This window comes from Brassica napus, chromosome A5 (assembly GCF_020379485.1).
Source record: "Brassica napus cultivar Da-Ae chromosome A5, Da-Ae, whole genome shotgun sequence".
Classification (NCBI taxonomy): domain Eukaryota; kingdom Viridiplantae; phylum Streptophyta; class Magnoliopsida; order Brassicales; family Brassicaceae; genus Brassica; species Brassica napus.
Genome location: NC_063438.1, coordinates 17,307,703 through 17,325,391, shown reverse-complemented (window position 1 = coordinate 17,325,391; position 17,689 = coordinate 17,307,703). Strand labels below are relative to the sequence as shown.

General features: G+C 31.9%; 1 protein-coding gene and 1 pseudogene across 1 annotated transcript; both read left to right on the top strand.

The window, feature by feature from the left end:
• Positions 1-8,265: 8,265 nt before the first annotated feature.
• LOC106451821 (NAC domain-containing protein 17-like) lies at positions 8,266-10,639 on the top strand. The gene is made up of 5 exons (XM_013893797.3): positions 8,266-8,621; positions 8,689-8,966; positions 9,044-9,334; positions 9,469-9,994; positions 10,107-10,639. The coding sequence occupies exons 1-5, from the start codon at positions 8,435-8,437 to the stop codon at positions 10,463-10,465; spliced, it is 1,641 nt and encodes a 546-aa protein (XP_013749251.2). The 5' UTR covers positions 8,266-8,434; the 3' UTR covers positions 10,466-10,639.
• A 572-nt stretch (positions 10,640-11,211) lies between these two features.
• LOC125608626 lies at positions 11,212-15,788 on the top strand (annotated as a pseudogene).
• The last annotated feature ends 1,901 nt before the right edge of the window (positions 15,789-17,689 follow it).

Sequence of the window (17,689 nt, the reverse complement as noted above, 5' to 3'; positions counted from 1 at the left end):
TGCTGAGGAACATTAAAAAAAGTACAAATCTCTAAACCTTTCTCATCTATATCTTCTCATGTCCTTCACACCTATAAAAAATCGCCAATCAAGGTTTTGATCAGAATCATCATCCAAATGATCGCCTCCTTCACTTGGTTAGAAGAGAGCTATAGAGAGAAATACATAATTGTGGAGATAAATGGGAAACAGTCTCAACTCATATAGCATTTTTCCCTTCTCTGAGGTCTGCAATGGTACGTCTCACTTATTCCAGTATGTATTTAAGAATCTGAAATAAAATACTGTCTCTCATCATTCCCTCTCTATAAAATACAGACAAAACCCACATTCATAGATAATTCTGCTTGCAGAAAGGCCCCATCCATGTATTCCAGATCTCCAAAAGAAGACCCGATCAATTTCTGTCCTCTGTGGTATGAAACATACATATTAGATTTGATGATAGTACCAAAAAGAATACACGTATACTGAAATCTCAATAAAACATCAGAGAATGCTTGCCTGCAGTGTAATACTTGAGAGAGAGCCTTCTTCTTCTTTTGGTAATTTGAGTGTGAGAAACCATGTTCATTGCTGCAAGTTTCAGTCAAATGAAACCGACCAACCCAGTTGCTTGTCCCTTGGATTGAAGAGCAAGGAAACCAATATATTTTCGGTTAAGTTCATAAAGAACTTTATGAAGCATAAAAACATTTCTTTGTAAAACTTAGTTAAATTGTTCGGATGGCCAATTAGTTTATAGAGATATAGAGAATCATAGAATGTATGGAACCAACATTGCATCCATGTTGTTTGTATTTCTCTTCACAATGACATTGTCCTCTTCTGTTACTTCTCGGAGAGAGCCACGTAAAGGTAATTGTTGCATAATCTTTCTTTTTCTTCTTGATTGTAATTTTAGAAAGAGTCAGCATGAAAACATTGGCCAAAGCTTTCATGACTCTGAAGATAGCCAAGTGAGTAGTTTACAAAGCTTTCATGACTCCGAAGATAGACACATATAAACATGTTAACCACATCCATCATAATACAGTGGCTATTGGAATAAGCCAAAAGATAGAAATTTACAAATCAGAAATTTACTTATAGTTATACCAACTCTACTATTTTCTCTTTTTGTTAAAATTACAAACTTATCTTACCATAAAAAAATGTAAGAAAATGTAATCATTAATTCTTTCTATTGTTTGCTTTTTTCCCTCATCTTTGTTGCTGAGGAACATTAAAAAAAGTACAAATCTCTAAACCTTTCTCATCTATATCTTCTCATGTCCTTCACACCTATAAAAAATCATAGAATGTATGGAACCAACATTGCATCCATGTTGTTTGTATTTCTCTTCACAATGACATTGTCCTCTTCTGTTACTTCTCGAAGAGAGCCACGTAAAGGTAATTGTTGCATAATCTTTCTTTTTCTTCTTGATTGTAATTTTAGAAAGAGTCAGCATGAAAACATTGGCCAAAGCTTTCATGACTCTGAAGATAGCCAAGTGAGTAGTTTACAAAGCTTTCATGACTCCGAAGATAGACACATATAAACATGTTAACCACATCCATCATAATACAGTGGCTATTGGAATAAGCCAAAAGATAGAAATTTACAAATCAGAAATTTACTTATAGTTATACCAACTCTACTATTTTCTCTTTTTGTTAAAATTACAAACTTATCTTACCATAAAAAACGTAAAAAATGTAATCATTAAATAAGAAATTTTCTTAGAGTTGTACCAACTCTACTAATTCCCCTTTTTGATAAAATTTACAAAATTATCTTACAATAAAAAAATGTAAGAAAATGTAATCATTAATTCTTTCTATTGTTTGCTTTTTTCCCTCATCTTTGGTGCTGAGGAACATTAAAAAAAGTACAAATCTCTAAACCTTTCTCATCTATATCTTCTCATGTCCTTCACACCTATAAAAAATCGCCAATCAAGGTTTTGATCAGAATCATCATCCAAATGATCGCCTCCTTCACTTGGTTAGAAGAGAGCTATAGAGAGAAATACATAATTGTGGAGATAAATGGGAAACAGTCTCAACTCATATAGCATTTTTCCCTTCTCTGAGGTCTGCAATGGTACGTCTCACTTATTCCAGTATGTATTTAAGAATCTGAAATAAAATACTGTCTCTCATCATTCCCTCTCTATAAAATACAGACAAAACCCACATTCATAGATAATTCTGCTTGCAGAAAGGCCCCATCCATGTATTCCAGATCTCCAAAAGAAGACCCGATCAATTTCTGTCCTCTGTGGTATGAAACATACATATTAGATTTGATGATAGTACCAAAAAGAATACACGTATACTGAAATCTCAATAAAACATCAGAGAATGCTTGCCTGCAGTGTAATACTTGAGAGAGAGCCTTCTTCTTCTTTTGGTAATTTGAGTGTGAGAAACCATGTTCATTGCTGCAAGTTTCAGTCAAATGAAACCGACCAACCCAGTTGCTTGTCCTTTGGATTGAAGAGCAAGGAAACCAATATATTTTTGGTTAAGTTCATAAAGAACTTTATGAAGCATAAAAACATTTCTTTGTAAAACTTAGTTAAATTGTTCGGATGGCCAATTAGTTTATAGAGATATAGAGAATCATAGAATGTATGGAACCAACATTGCATCCATGTTGTTTGTATTTCTTTTCACAATGACATTGTCCTCTTCTGTTACTTCTCGGAGAGAGCCACGTAAAGGTAATTGTTGCATAATCTTTCTTTTTCTTCTTGATTGTAATTTTAGAAAGAGTCAGCATGAAAACATTTGCCAAAGCTTTCATGACTCTGAAGATAGCCAAGTGAGTAGTTTTGAAAGCTTTCATGACTCCGAAGATAGACACATATAAACATGTTAACCACATCCATCATAATACAGTGGCTATTGGAATAAGCCAAAAGATAGAAATTTACAAATCAGAAATTTACTTATAGTTATACCAACTCTACTATTTTCTCTTTTTGTTAAAATTACAAACTTATCTTACCATAAAAAACATAAAAAATGTAATCATTAAATCAGAAATTTTCTTAGAGTTGTACCAACTCTACTAATTCCCCTTTTTGTTAAAATTTACAAAATTATCTTACAATAAAAAAATGTAAGAAAATGTAATCATTAATTCTTTCTATTGTTTGCTTTTTTCCCTCATCTTTGTTGCTGAGGAACATTAAAAAAAGTACAAATCTCTAAACCTTTCTCATCTATATCTTCTCATGTCCTTCACACCTATAAAAAATCGCCAATCAAGGTTTTGATCAGAATCATCATCCAAATGATCGCCTCCTTCACTTGGTTAGAAGAGAGCTATAGAGAGAAATACATAATTGTGGAGATAAATGGGAAACAGTCTCAACTCATATAGCATTTTTTCCCTTCTCTGAGGTCTGCAATGGTATGTCTCACTTATTCCAGTATGTATTTAAGAATCTGAAATAAAATACTGTCTCTCATCATTCCCTCTCTATAAAATACAGACAAAACCCACACTCATAGATAATTCTGCTTGCAGAAAGGCCCCATCCATGTATTCCAGATCTCCAAAAGAAGACCCGATCAATTTCTGTCCTCTGTGGTATGAAACATACATATTAGATTTGATGATAGTACCAAAAAGAATACACTTATACTGAAATCTCAATAAAACGTCAGAGAATGCTTGCCTGCAGTGTAATACTTGAGAGAGAGCCTTCTTCTTCTTTTGGTAATTTGAGTGTGAGAAACCATGTTCATTGCTGCAAGTTTCAGTCAAATGAAACCGACCAACCCAGTTGCTTGTCCCTTGGATTGAAGAGCAAGGAAACCAAGCAAGAATTAAATGGCAGAGAAGGAAGAAAATATAAGAAAATCAACGCAGCTCTTAAGACAGGTGAGATTCATTTCATGGCATTGCATATAAGACAACAACCTCAGTGCTATGAAGGCTGCACCATGTGGTCGTGCGTGAGAACTTGTTGCAGCTTTAGTACTTCGTACTGTTGTTATGGCGTAAGGTTCACTACTGGTTGGAGCAATGTTTGACTGAAGGTCCCCAGAGAGAAGTGCCTATAGAAAAGGTAATCAAACATGGAACCAACATAATAGATTTAATTAAGCTTCCAATTTATATGATCAATCTGAAGAGAAGCACTTTGAACAAATTGAAGAGACTAAGTCTAATCCTAGACAAAACACAGACATACAAATATTTAATATTGATATTACTCTATCAAGGAATATACTTCTTCCTAATTATCAGTACAATTCTAAACTGATTAGGTCCATAGATAGCATAAGGAGATGCCTGATGATTTATGTCAAGAGAACTAACAAAGAGCTTATCTTTGCCTTTGGTGAAAGTCTAGTGATCTCGTGCAACAAATTCCTTCTACCATCAATTCTCTGCAACACAATATAAATAGGTTAAACGTCAACTAACCTACTGGAACAAAAAAATAAGTCGACGTCGTCATAAACTTGGGATCTAACAGAAGGAGTAAGCCGGCATATATATAAAGATATCCAAAGTAATTTAGTATATAACAAAAAAACTTAAGAAACAAACTAAAAAAAGAACGAATAAAAAATCACTCCCGTTAACATCCACCATGAGCAAATCCATCCACATAAGCTCCCCATCATGCTTAACGTTCCTAGCCTCCCAGAATCTCACTAGCCTCGCCTCGACAACAGATGAACATCGGCCGGACTTCAAGCCGGAAAAAAACAAATTCGAGTTAACCATTAAGAGAGATGAGTACTAAGAGATGAATATGAGAGAGATGGATAGCAGAGAGATTTTGAGATCGCGATTCGCAGAAGAGAGGCACAAACCTATTTATACCAACGCATCTGAAGATATCGTAGTGGGCGTATGATTTAATGAGATTAAAGACAATAAGATTAAAGTGAGAGTGATCACAACGCCTCTGTTACGTAACTGGATTGTCTTCGTCTCCGCCGATCGAAAGGATACGAAGAACACAAACGCGTTCACCATCTTGACCTAGGGTTTGTGCATAGTTAGGTATTCGATGGGCCGCAAACAATTCATGAGAATAAGCCCAAACGTAAGCCCAGACGGAAGACAACACGCGAGACGCAGTGTTTCATTAAAGGGGACACGTGGCAGCACATCTTGCAAGCTGAGGTGGACAGGATGGGAGTGAAGGAAAGTGTACTTTATATATAAAGACTAGGAGTTGATCCGCGCTATGCGCGGGGGTATTTTGATTTTCAAAATATTAACTATATATCTATTATTTTTGGACGTTGTATTATGAATAACAACAAAATTTTGAATTGTATGTTTGTGTGAACACATATTTTCTTTAAAAAAACCAGAAAACTATACATTTTTTAGATAGATGTTTGATATAGTTTTTCATTCTTATATTGTATATTTACTTATTATTTAATTTTACTTATATTGTAGGGCAATTCTCTCAAATAGTTTTTTTTTTAAGTTTTTGTCACAAAAATAGCATTCAATAAAGAAAATGACCAAAATAACCCCTTTTTATTTTGAAAATTTTTAATTTTAATTTTTTTTTTTTTTAAATTTGAAGCCCTATATCTTCGAAACTCCACCCCTTAACTCTAAACCCTAAGTCTATATTAATTAACCCTAGGATATAAATATATTTTTACTCTTAGTAAAACTTCTTTTGGTCATTTTCTCATTAAGGAATATTTTTGTGACAAAAATTTAAAAATAGCTATCCTACAAAATTTCTCTATATTGTATATTTATTTATTCTAATTTTCTTGCTTTTATATCAAATGGTAATTTTACGATAGATGTTTAATGTAATATTTATATTTCTTATATTATATATTTGCTTATTATTTATTTAACTATACATTTTTCCATTTTACTATACATTTTTGAGATAGATGTTTAATTTAGTTTTTCTATTTTTTATATTGTATATTTATTTACTGTTTATGTTTTCTTATTTTGTATATTTACTTATTATAAATATCGTGCTTTTATATCAATGATAATATCACTATATACATTTAATGTAATATTTTTATTTCTTATATATTATATTTAATTATTAATTATTATTTATTTTTTCTTATATTTTATATTTCCTTATTATAATATGTAACATTTATATTTCTTATATTGTATATTTACTTATTTTTTATTTCTTGCTATATTGTATATAAATTTACTTATAAAAATATTTGTAAATAATAAAAATGTAAAGCAATACATTTTTAGATAGATGTTTAATGTAGTTTTTCCATATCTTATATTTAATATTTAGTTATTATTATTTTTATTGTATATTTACTTGTTCTATTATTTGTTTTTGCTTTTATATCAAATGATAATATTATTTATAGATGTTTAATGTAATATTTATATTTCTTATTTTGTATATTTACTTATTGTTTATTTTACTGTACATTTATTCAGATGTTTAATGTAGTTTTTATATATTTCATATTGTATATTTATTTATTATTTATTTTTATTCTAATATTATGATATATGTTTAATATAATATTTTTATTTCTTATATTATATATCTACTTATTATTTATTTTATTATATATTTTTCAGATGGATATTAAATTTAGTTTTTTAATTTTTTAATTGTATATTTATTTATTCTAATTTTCCTGCTTTTATATCAAATGATAATATTATGATAGATGTTTAATGTAATATCTTTATTTCTTATATTGTATATTTACTTATTATTTATTTTTCATTATATTGTAGATTTACTTATTATTTTTTTAATGTAGTTTTTCTATTTCTTATATTGTATATTCACTTATGATTTTATTTTTCTTTATATGTATATTTTATTTTTTTTATTTTTGTAATAATAATGCCACGTGTCATCTTTCGGGAGAAGTTTTTTTCGCTGATGTGGACGCTCTATAAAGCCTCAAAAGGTTCCTTTTATTATTATAAATTATCTACATTCGACTATTCTATCAATCACACACAAATTAGCTAAAATATTTGATTACTGAAAGTTGATGAACGATTTTGTAAAAGAAAATGAAAACAAAATATTAATAGTTATATATTTTGTTTTTCAAAACAAATTTAAAATATTTTTCATTATTCTAATTAAATATTAAAAATGCAACAAACGGTTAAATGTAAGTAAGGGCATCATATTCTTAAACATAATTCCGCTCTTTCATTCCTTTAAACATGTGATTTAAGAATATTTTATGCGAGACACGCTATCTGGAACTAAAAAAACTGAACCGAACCGAATAAAAAAGAGGTTTTGTTTGGGTTTGGATTTTACAAAGTATTCGAACAGATCATATATCTCTACAATCAAAGAACTAGAGCCGGAGTGGAATCGAACTAAAAGCCGAATGGATACCCAAATTTCTACAATATAATTGATATGCTTATAGATATTAATTATATTTGGTTTTAAAATAATTAAATAATTTAAAAATACCGTTTATAAACCGAAATAACAAAAAAAAATTACAAGAATAATTTTTATCTGGAAAATTCAAAATTATCCAAAATTTTATCTTAAAATTCCCAAATCTGATATTTAATTAAAAACGAATTTTTGACTTTTAACCCAAATTAACCAAAAAAGGAATCGAACTAGAACCGAATGAGATCCGAAATTATCTTAGATATTAGTAGGTCTCTAATTTTGTTACCTGAATCGAACAGAGAATAAAAAAAAATTAAAATTGAACCAAATTTTCTAAATACCCAAATGGATCCTAAACCTCTAGAAGCAAAGAACCAGTTTTTTTTTTAAACCGGACCATGAACCGGATACATAGCCGGGTTGGGTCTAGTAATTGGTTCGACCATGCACCGTCACGTAGTCAGATTAGATTTCAGAGTTATTAAACTGATAAAAATTATTTAAAACTATCAAAATTCTTTAAACCATCCATATAAACATAAAGCTAGTTTATATTTACAATGTTTATATTTTAAATTCATTTATATTTTAATTATGTATCATATTTACTAACATTAACTTTAAAGTTATACACTAAAAATATATTAACCCAGATTATTGAACCATGTTTGACCCGGTTGAACTATATTGAACCGTAACCCAAAAGTTATCCGGTTCAATTTCGGTCCGGTTTTAAAAACACTACAAAAAACCAAAGATTTAAAGAACCGAACCGGAACAGAAAACCAAATGAGCAGGGTCTAACTCGATATATGATAGGAAAATATTTCTTCAATAATGGGCTGGAACAGAACGTTTATTGAGGCCCATACAGTCCTGGCTAAGTCCCAATAATCGAAACGGTTTGCGAAGTAGGAGAGAAGCTGAGAGACGACATCACTCAGCCAACCAAAATCACTCCAGCCCTTGAGAAAAATTTCTTTTGCTTTCTCTCAGTATCATGTAGGATTGATTTTCGACTTCGATCTTTATCTACCAAGAGATCGGTTATGATAGTTACGTAGATGGCGAATCCTTGTCCAAATTCATGTTTCAAAGAGGGTAAATTCACAGCGCCAGGGTTTCGATTTCACCCGACAGACGAGGAGCTTGTCATGTATTATCTCAAGAGGAAGATGTATAGAAAGAGGCTTACAGTCAATGCCATCGGCGTCGTTGATGTTTACAAGATTGAACCCGATGACTTGCCTGGTAGTTACATCTTGGCAGTCTTTTTTTTTTTTTTGATATTTGGGTCTCTGAAAGTTTACATATACAGGTGAGTCGGTGTTGAAGACAGGAGATCGACAGTGGTTCTACTTTACTCCAAGGAGCAGAAAGTATCCAAACGCAGCTAGGTCGGGTAGAGGCACTGCAACTGGGTATTGGAAGGCTACAGGGAAGGATCGAGTCATTGTCTACAACTCCAGGTCGGTAGGACTCAAAAAGACTCTTGTTTTCTATAGAGGTAGGGCACCTACTGGTGAGCGTACTGACTGGGTGATGCATGAGTACACTATGAATGAAGAAGAACTCGACCCATGTAAGAACGCCAAGGTATTTATTACCTGTTGGTCCCTTTCTTTTATTTGTTCTCAATTAGTTGATCTGATTTAGTTTTTTTCTCCCTTCAGGATTACTATGCTCTGTATAAGCTGTTCAAGAAAAGTGGGTCTGGTCCCAAGAATGGTGAGGATTATGGTGCTCCTTTCCAAGAAGAAGAATGGGTTGATGATGATAGTGATAGTGATAGTGAAGATGGAGATGATATTGCTCTGCCAGAGGAACCTCTGGCTCTGGTTCGTCATGAGGATACTCGTTTTGTCGATAATGCTAGACTTTTCGAGCCCGTAAATGTTCAGTTAGATGATTTTGAGGAGATCCCTCAGATTTGTATTAATGGCCTTGCTTCTAGTGTTCCCCAGGTCAGTTCCTTCTCTCTCTCAACAAGGAAGAGGAATATGGTTTTTGCTACCAATCTATAGTATGATGATGCCTTAATTTCCATGTCCATTTAATTCTGCTTTACTCATTACATAGATAATAACTTTACTTGCAGGTTAACAGGGAAGAAGAGATGGAGAGCACGTTGGTAAATAATTCTTCTGGAGAGTTTCTTAAGCCCCAGCAGACGGGAAGGTTCTTGCCAAACGGCGAGCCATACATTAGGCCCTCGAGCTCTGGCGTGGAGCCTTTTGTGTTTGAAATTGAGGATTACATTGAAATGGATGATCTTCTGGCCTCTGAACTCGCAGTTGAGAGGCCTGCACAGTTCTTGAACCCTGGGGAATTTGGAGACTTTAATGAGTTTGACCAATTGTTCCATGACGTTTCCATGTCTTTGGATATGGAACCTATTGCTCAGGGAGCTTCTGTACATCCGTCTTCTCCCAGTAAATTTGCCGACAACACATCCAACGAGAAACAGCTGTTCCAGGACCAGATCCCTGAGAACAAGGTGAATAACAACAATCTCGATGATTTTACTGACAATATGTGGTTTCAAGATGATGATGATCAGGCTGTTCTCTTTGATCAACCACAATCTATTACTTCCGGAGCATTCGCGCCTCTACCCTCATCAGGTGCTTAATACTCATGCTCAGCTCAAAGCATTATAATTCCCTTTTTTATAATCTTTAAACGCAGTAGCCATAAAGCCTTTCCGTTGATATTCTGTGAACACTATTTGCATAGGTGTGATGCCCGGTTCCACAAATCTTACTGTAAGTGCCCAAGACCAGGAAGGCGAGAATGGTGGTGGAACAAGCCCGTTCACATCGGCTCTGTGGGCATTCATGGATTCAATACCTTCTACGCCAGCCTCTGCGTGTGAGGGTCCTATTAACCGGACCTTTGTGCGTATGTCTAGCTTTAGCCGTATCAGGTACAGTAAAAAGGCTAATGGAACGCCACCAGTGACTAGTACCGTAGTAGCAAAGAAGCGTAGCAGAAACAGAGGGTTTCTTGTCTTATCAATTGTGGGTGCCTTGTGTGCCATCTTCTGGGTGTTCATAGCCACGGTTCAAGCTTCCGGGAGACCAGTCTTGTCGTGAAAGGTGGTTTTGTTGAACCAGATTTATCTTAGTTACATGCAAGTTAGAAAAAACCATGATTCATGTTAGTAATAATGGAGTAATTATTAAGCAATTCTAATACATGAGTCTTTGAATATGTACGTAGTTTGAAAGGGTAAAGAATGTTAAATTGCTGATAAAAGAGTTCCGTTTCTTCTTGGCTGTTCAATTCTTTTTGTTTGCATATCGTCTGGGTTATTCACAAGATAAGTTTCCAAAATCAACAGTCATTATAAGCTAAGGCCTAAGGTACTGTACAGACTGTTTTGTTTCGTTTGATCACAAAGCATTATCTTGAAAAGGTATATGCTGAATCATCTTTGTCGTGGATGATGATGATTGGGATCTTGGTTTGGTTCCTGGAAACTTCAGTTAGCAACTGGAGTAGTAGGATTCATAAGAATGTGTAAGCTTGAGAAATCAGAGAGCAGGTTCCGACGGTGCAACCAGCCGAAGTTTCTTCTATTGTCGGTCATAGCTATTAGTAGTACTACCCACTTATTCCAAAAATAGACATGGAAAATAGGTATATATCTAACCAGTAAAAATGTGATTGTGTGCTGGCAGAATGTAATAAGAAGACAGTATTGTCCTTGGGTAATAGACGTTTCGAGTTTGCGGATATAGAGAAAGTACGAGATTTTGGTGAATAGAAAGATATGCAAAGATTTACTAACGATTATGTCAAGATTCTCGAGACATGCCAGAGTAAACGAAGATGTACAGTTGCGTGTGAGCTTAAACCCCAACCACATATAATCTGACACAAACGGCGCAGCTGAAAACCCAAATCATATATATAGCATTTATATCAAATGGAGACACAACACTGAAGACTTTCCGACGAATCCCTTATGATGAGATTTCTTTATCCCTTATTCTTTTGAAGGAATATCAGATAGCTTGAGAGATAAATGGGTCGCAACTGAACTTGATGATTGATGGAATAGGTTTGAATGGTCTTGATATATGAAATGATCAACACTTATGTAGATGTGCCCTTGATTGCGAGAATAAACTCACAAGTAGGATCAAGGATGAGTTGTGTTTGTAGAGAATGAACTCCTAGCAATCGATGTTTAAAGATAAACAAAAAATTCACATATAAGAAGAAGTTTTAATTGATAAAAGTGAATGAATTTTCTGTCTGCAACAACATAAGTTTAAGTAGAAAAGAAGATTAAAACGTAGAGTCCTAAGAAAAAGACAAAAAGTCTTAATTGCAGAAAATAAAATAAAAATACTTAGAAAAATTAAGTAAGACCAAAGACCGAGCAATGGAAGAGTTGAGTTGGTTATTTGACTTGATCTTCAACTCGATTTTGCTCTGGTTTAGGATAAACCAAGAAAACAATTGCATTCTTCAATTTCCTGGTTCGAGATCTCGTAATAGACCAAAGATAATGGGTCCACTTGGGCTGAGAAATTAAGTATCACAAAGTCCATCTAGGTCCAACTCAGATTCAGTGTCACTCATCTCGTCCAGCTCCATGTATTTTCAGGATCACTTGATTGTTGTATTCACTCAGGTTTATTCACAGGTTCTACATCTACATAGTTGCATCCACAGGTTTCCATCGATAGGTTCTGCATCCACAGAGTTGCATCCACGAGGTTGCATTTACTCAATAAGTCCTTCCTCTTCCAAGTTAGCTTCTGGTTCGACCATCTTTGCATCAGCTTCACTGGAGACGCAGCGGCGAAGAGCTTCACCGGACTCCGACAAAGAGCTTCACCAGAGATACAGAGGCTGAGAGCTAGACCGGACACGCAGAGACCGAGAGCTTCACCGGAGATGCAACGACGAAAAGCTCACTGGAGATGCAGCGATCGAGAGATCTTACTTTGTTAAATGACCATTAAGATAGCTATGTTAAATTATAGCCGGTACAATACTATGTTAAACAATTATTTTGCTGGATATGTTAAATAGCCGGCTATGTTAAATATACGGCCAAACAGATACATAAGATTAACTTGATACCATTAGAAACCAAGATCATAGCTAAGACATATTAAATGAACATATGAATAATGTTTATGTGTATGTATCAGTTGATAATGTCAAATTGTTGAACAACTTATATAATATACACACGGTTAGAAGATAAGTTATTTAAGACAAAAACTAATATGTTGGTAATATTAATATTTAGACAATTAATATAACATTTGCACGGTTAACAAAAAAACTATTTATAATATATTTTTCCAATTATGTATATCATATTCATAAAGTCAGGATCATAGCTAGACTTATGAAATAAACATACAAATAATGTTTAGTTATATGTGTTTGTTAGATCATCTCCAACATCCTTTTATCTTTTTTTTTAGTGGTTTTTGCATTCCAACAGCCCACTATCCTCTTATCTTTAAGGGGGTAAATAGTACACCCTCAAATATAAGGAGACACCATTCAACCCCTTAAAACACTATTTACTTTTCACTTTAGTTTTTCTATTTAGATACGTTTAATGATTTTGTACTTAACACTTTTATGTTGTCTTTTTGTATTATAGTTAATTAGGACATAATTATTATAACTTTTGGTTTTGTAAAGTTAATTTACACACTAATAATATGTTTATAATTATTCTACAAAAAATATATATCAATAACAATATAATGTAGACATATTATTTTACACAATACTAACATTATATTTAGGAAATTTTACCCAAATTAAAAACCATAATACAAGCATAATATCTTACATCGAAATACATGTTACATAATAAGCTTAAAATATTACACAAATTAATATACATACATATATATATATATACATGTATATATTTATATATATATATATATATTACAATACTAATATTCAGGTAAATTTGATCCCGAACCTCCACCAAGATCACCAAAATACTGTCCATACAATTGGGAGTAGTCTCACCTTGTTGTTGAGTTATTTTTTGTATGATTCTTGCTTGTTCAGATCGAATAAATTGACGAGTGTTACTATTATCGATGGAGTTTAAATTTGCCAATAAGATTCTATTTTTTCCTTATTTCTTTTAAAACTATTTTTTTTTTTGCTTTCTTTTGCATGCGTAATTGAACCATCTCATAATTATTTTTGGAACCAAAAAACTTGATTAAATATATTAACAATAAAAAAAATAAACAAATAACACATATTAATTTAATTTAATCTTACAATGTCTTGTTCGGATGCACCACTTGGATGCATATTTTGCACTTGGATATCATAACTCTTCAAGTTTCTAACAACATATAAAATAGTATCAATTCTATCTTTAAAGATCTTTTGCTCCTAACTTCCCATCTTTTTTTTTTGCATTATAGCTTTTTGTTATTTTATCCTATAATGTCTTGAAAGCTTGATTGTTGCTTGTAATGGGATCTTGTGATACCTCTAAATAGACATGATATATCAACTCATCTATTTGTTGGTTGAATGATGTGCCTCTACTTCTTTTCATTTTTGTGTACAAGAAAAAGATTTGAGCGAGTTTGAATTTTTTCATTTGATAAAATTTATTATTTATACATAAAAAGAAACTTATAAGAATCGAAAATAATAAACATAAAAAAAAAAATAAACATAAATTAATTTAGAGATTTTTTTATTTATTGGGTATAAAAAATATGATTGGAGGTTGGATAGGAAAATGAGAAAGTTTCAATTTAATCGTTGATGAGTCATAAAATCTATTGAATGTCCTAGTTCAAACTTAGAAGATTTTCTTATCTTATCTACTGAATATGGTTGGAGGTTGAATAGGAAATGACAAAGTTTCAATTTAATGGTTGATGAGATATGAAAACTATTGAATGGTCTAGATCAAAATTAGAGGATTTTCTTATCTTAACTATAGAATATGGTTGGAGGTTGGATAGGAAAATGACAAAGTTTCAATTTAATGGTTTATGAGAGATAAAATCTATTGAATGACAATATTTATTTCTATATAAAGAAATGCATTTCATCAACAAAATTTCAGATAAAAATGAATTTTAATAAATATCGGAGATTCATCTTTTCAAAATTCTTCTTTTTCAGACTCATCTGAGTTTGATCAATGAATTACTAATGAAAATGAGGCAATGGACATAGAACAACAAATTGCGATTAATTTATTTATCAACAATAATCGTTTTATTCAGCAACTCAATCAAGAAAATAATCATGTAAGTCATTGCGGCTCTATTTTTGGTCATGCCGTTATTCTTCATGATAGACAGAATGCTCATCATGTTTTTACAATGATTTTTTGTTTCTGATAATCCTATGTATGGTGAAAGAGAGTTTCATCGTCGATTTAGAATGTCACAAAGGTTATTTCTTCACGTTGTTGATGTTGTCAAAAAACATGACAACTACTTCAACTAACGATGTGATGCATTTGGTATACTTGGATTGTCAACTTTACAAAAGATAACGGCTTCTATTTGTATCTTGGCATAAGGCATGCATGCTGATGCGACCGATGAATACAACAAAAAGAGGAGTCTTCAACAGTTGAATGCATGAAAAGATTTTTTCATGCAATTGTAGCTGTGTTTTTTTCAGAGTGATATCTCAGGTCACCAACAATAGAAGACGTTTCAAGACTTCTCAGCATCGGCCAGCAACGTGGATTTCCTCGAATGTTAGGCAGTTTTGATTGTATGCATTGGAAGTGGAAAAATTGTCCAACAGCATGGGCACAACAATTTACAGGTCGTAGTGGATCACCGACTATTATTCTCGAAGCGGTTTCAGATTATGATCTATGGATATGGCATGCCTATTTTGAAATGCCAAGAAGCATCAACAATATTAGTGTTTTAAAATCTTCTAATTTATTTTTCAAGATTGCGCAAGGTACCGCTATTCCAGCCAATTACATAATTCAAAAAATAGAATATAACATGCTTTATTATTTAGCTGATGGTATATATCCTAAATGGTCAACAATTTTCCAAATAATGAACGATCTCCAAGGTCCAAGCTTGCATCAAGACAAGAATAATGTCGGAAAGATGTTGAACGAGCTTTAGGAGTTCTACAATCCAAATTTGCTATCGTCGTAGGATCCTCACATTATTGGGAAAATAGGTATTGCATGATATAATGACATCATGTATTTTAATGCATAATATGATTATTGAAGATAAACGAGATGTCAACGCATCGATTAAAGATGCAAAAACAACACCACCAACCAACGTTAAAATGGTGTTAAATGATGATATACGGTTTCAACAATTTTTAGCACCTAATCTTCAGATAAAATATAAAGAGGCTCACTTATCACTTATGAATGCATTAATTGACCATATATGAGAGCATTACGGAAATGATCCAATTGATTAGTTTTGTATTTTATATGTATCTTTGTTATTTGGATTGCATGTATTATTATTATCTATAATTTGGTGTTGTTTTTTATTTATGATAGTATGTTTATTGATTATATTTTTAAAATGTATATTTATTGCTTCTTTATAGAAGTTTTGTGATTATTGTTAATTATTAATAATATTAAGGACTAAAATGTAACATGTAAAGTTTTTGGAGAAAATATTTAAGGGCCACCATTGAAGAAGCGTCCCATTATCTCATAATTTTAAGGATGTTCCATTTTATAATAAGGGGGACTGTTGGAGATGCTCTTAGTAATATCAAGTTGTTATACAGTCAATATAATATTCACACAGTTAACAAGATCTATACTATTAAAAGGGAAGGAGTTTTAAAAAATCTACTTATGAAAAGTTGTTGGACCATTTCATTAGACTTAACTATTCTTTTGGTCTCACCTTATATTTCTCTAACAATGCACTAGTCAACTATCTTATATTTCTCTAACTTTGCAATAATCAATTACCTTATATTTCTCTAATTTAGTTTAACAATATATTCTAAATATATATATTCTAAATATATTGTTATGATGATTTTTGATAAGAATATGTTATAGATGCGATTGAAAATTTATATTATTAAAAGAAAATATTTTTAAAATATTTATAAAAGAATTTATAACATCTATATAAAACTCTTTATTTTTTATCATACCATTAACTACAATAACTATAAATAATTTAAATAAATCCTATTATTATTTCTCATTTTGTATGATACACTTCTCTAATTATTTTTCTTATTATCATCCAATGTTATTGTTGTTATTCAATAACGTTATATACATCATATATTATGCTCAAAGATGGATTTATAATATTTAGATATCAATTATTAAAACGAAAGCATATATCATACAGCATATTATATCATGTCATCTAACATTATATAATTCTAAATATTTACAAAATCAAATTTAATAAAAAAACACTTTAGCAAATCATTTGTTAAAAAAATTATATATATTTACGTTAAATTATTTTTTATTATATTAATATATTAGAAGTTTAATTCATCTCTTAAAATATTATTGAAGATTATTTTTTTCCTACCATGTAAACCAAATGCCGGGTCACACTTGATTGCATGTTTTTTCGAAGTTTGCATGCTTTAAATTAACGAGTTTTCATTAAATCTAAACCAACTTATGTACAAGTCATCGTGTTTACTGGTTCGACGACGGGTCCAAACTTGATATAAAAGTATTGTTCTCATCTAATTGAAAATATTTATTTTAAAATTATAGACGCACTGAGTCTGATCAATCCATATAATTTTTTTTGAAAAACGTAATCAAACGATTAAAAATATAATTACATAATAATAATTTTTTTTGACATAATAATAATTTTGTAACATAATAATGTATAACAAGACTAAAATACTAATTCATATCATATATTTTTATCAACTGAAAAATAACCCGCGCTTTTAAGCGCGGGTCAAAATCTAGTTTTGGTTTATATCTCACATCAAGCCCAAGAATAACACGTGACTTAAATAAGATCTTGGCTTAATAAGATTTTGTCTAAACATGTAGGTACCATAAACACACAATATATATAGCATATACATCAAACGAAGATGCAGCGGCAAAGAGCTTCACCGGAAACGCAGCAGCCGAGAGTTTCACAGGAGACGCAGAAGCGGAAAGGTCTATCGAAGACACAACAACAGAGAGCTTGACCAGAGACACAGAGGCCGAGAGCTTTACCGGAGAGACACCAGCCGAGAGCTTCACCGGAGACACAACAAAGTTGAAAAGACTGAGATTTCGGTGCACCGGCTTGAGTTTTATCAGTGTACTACCGGAGCTTCTC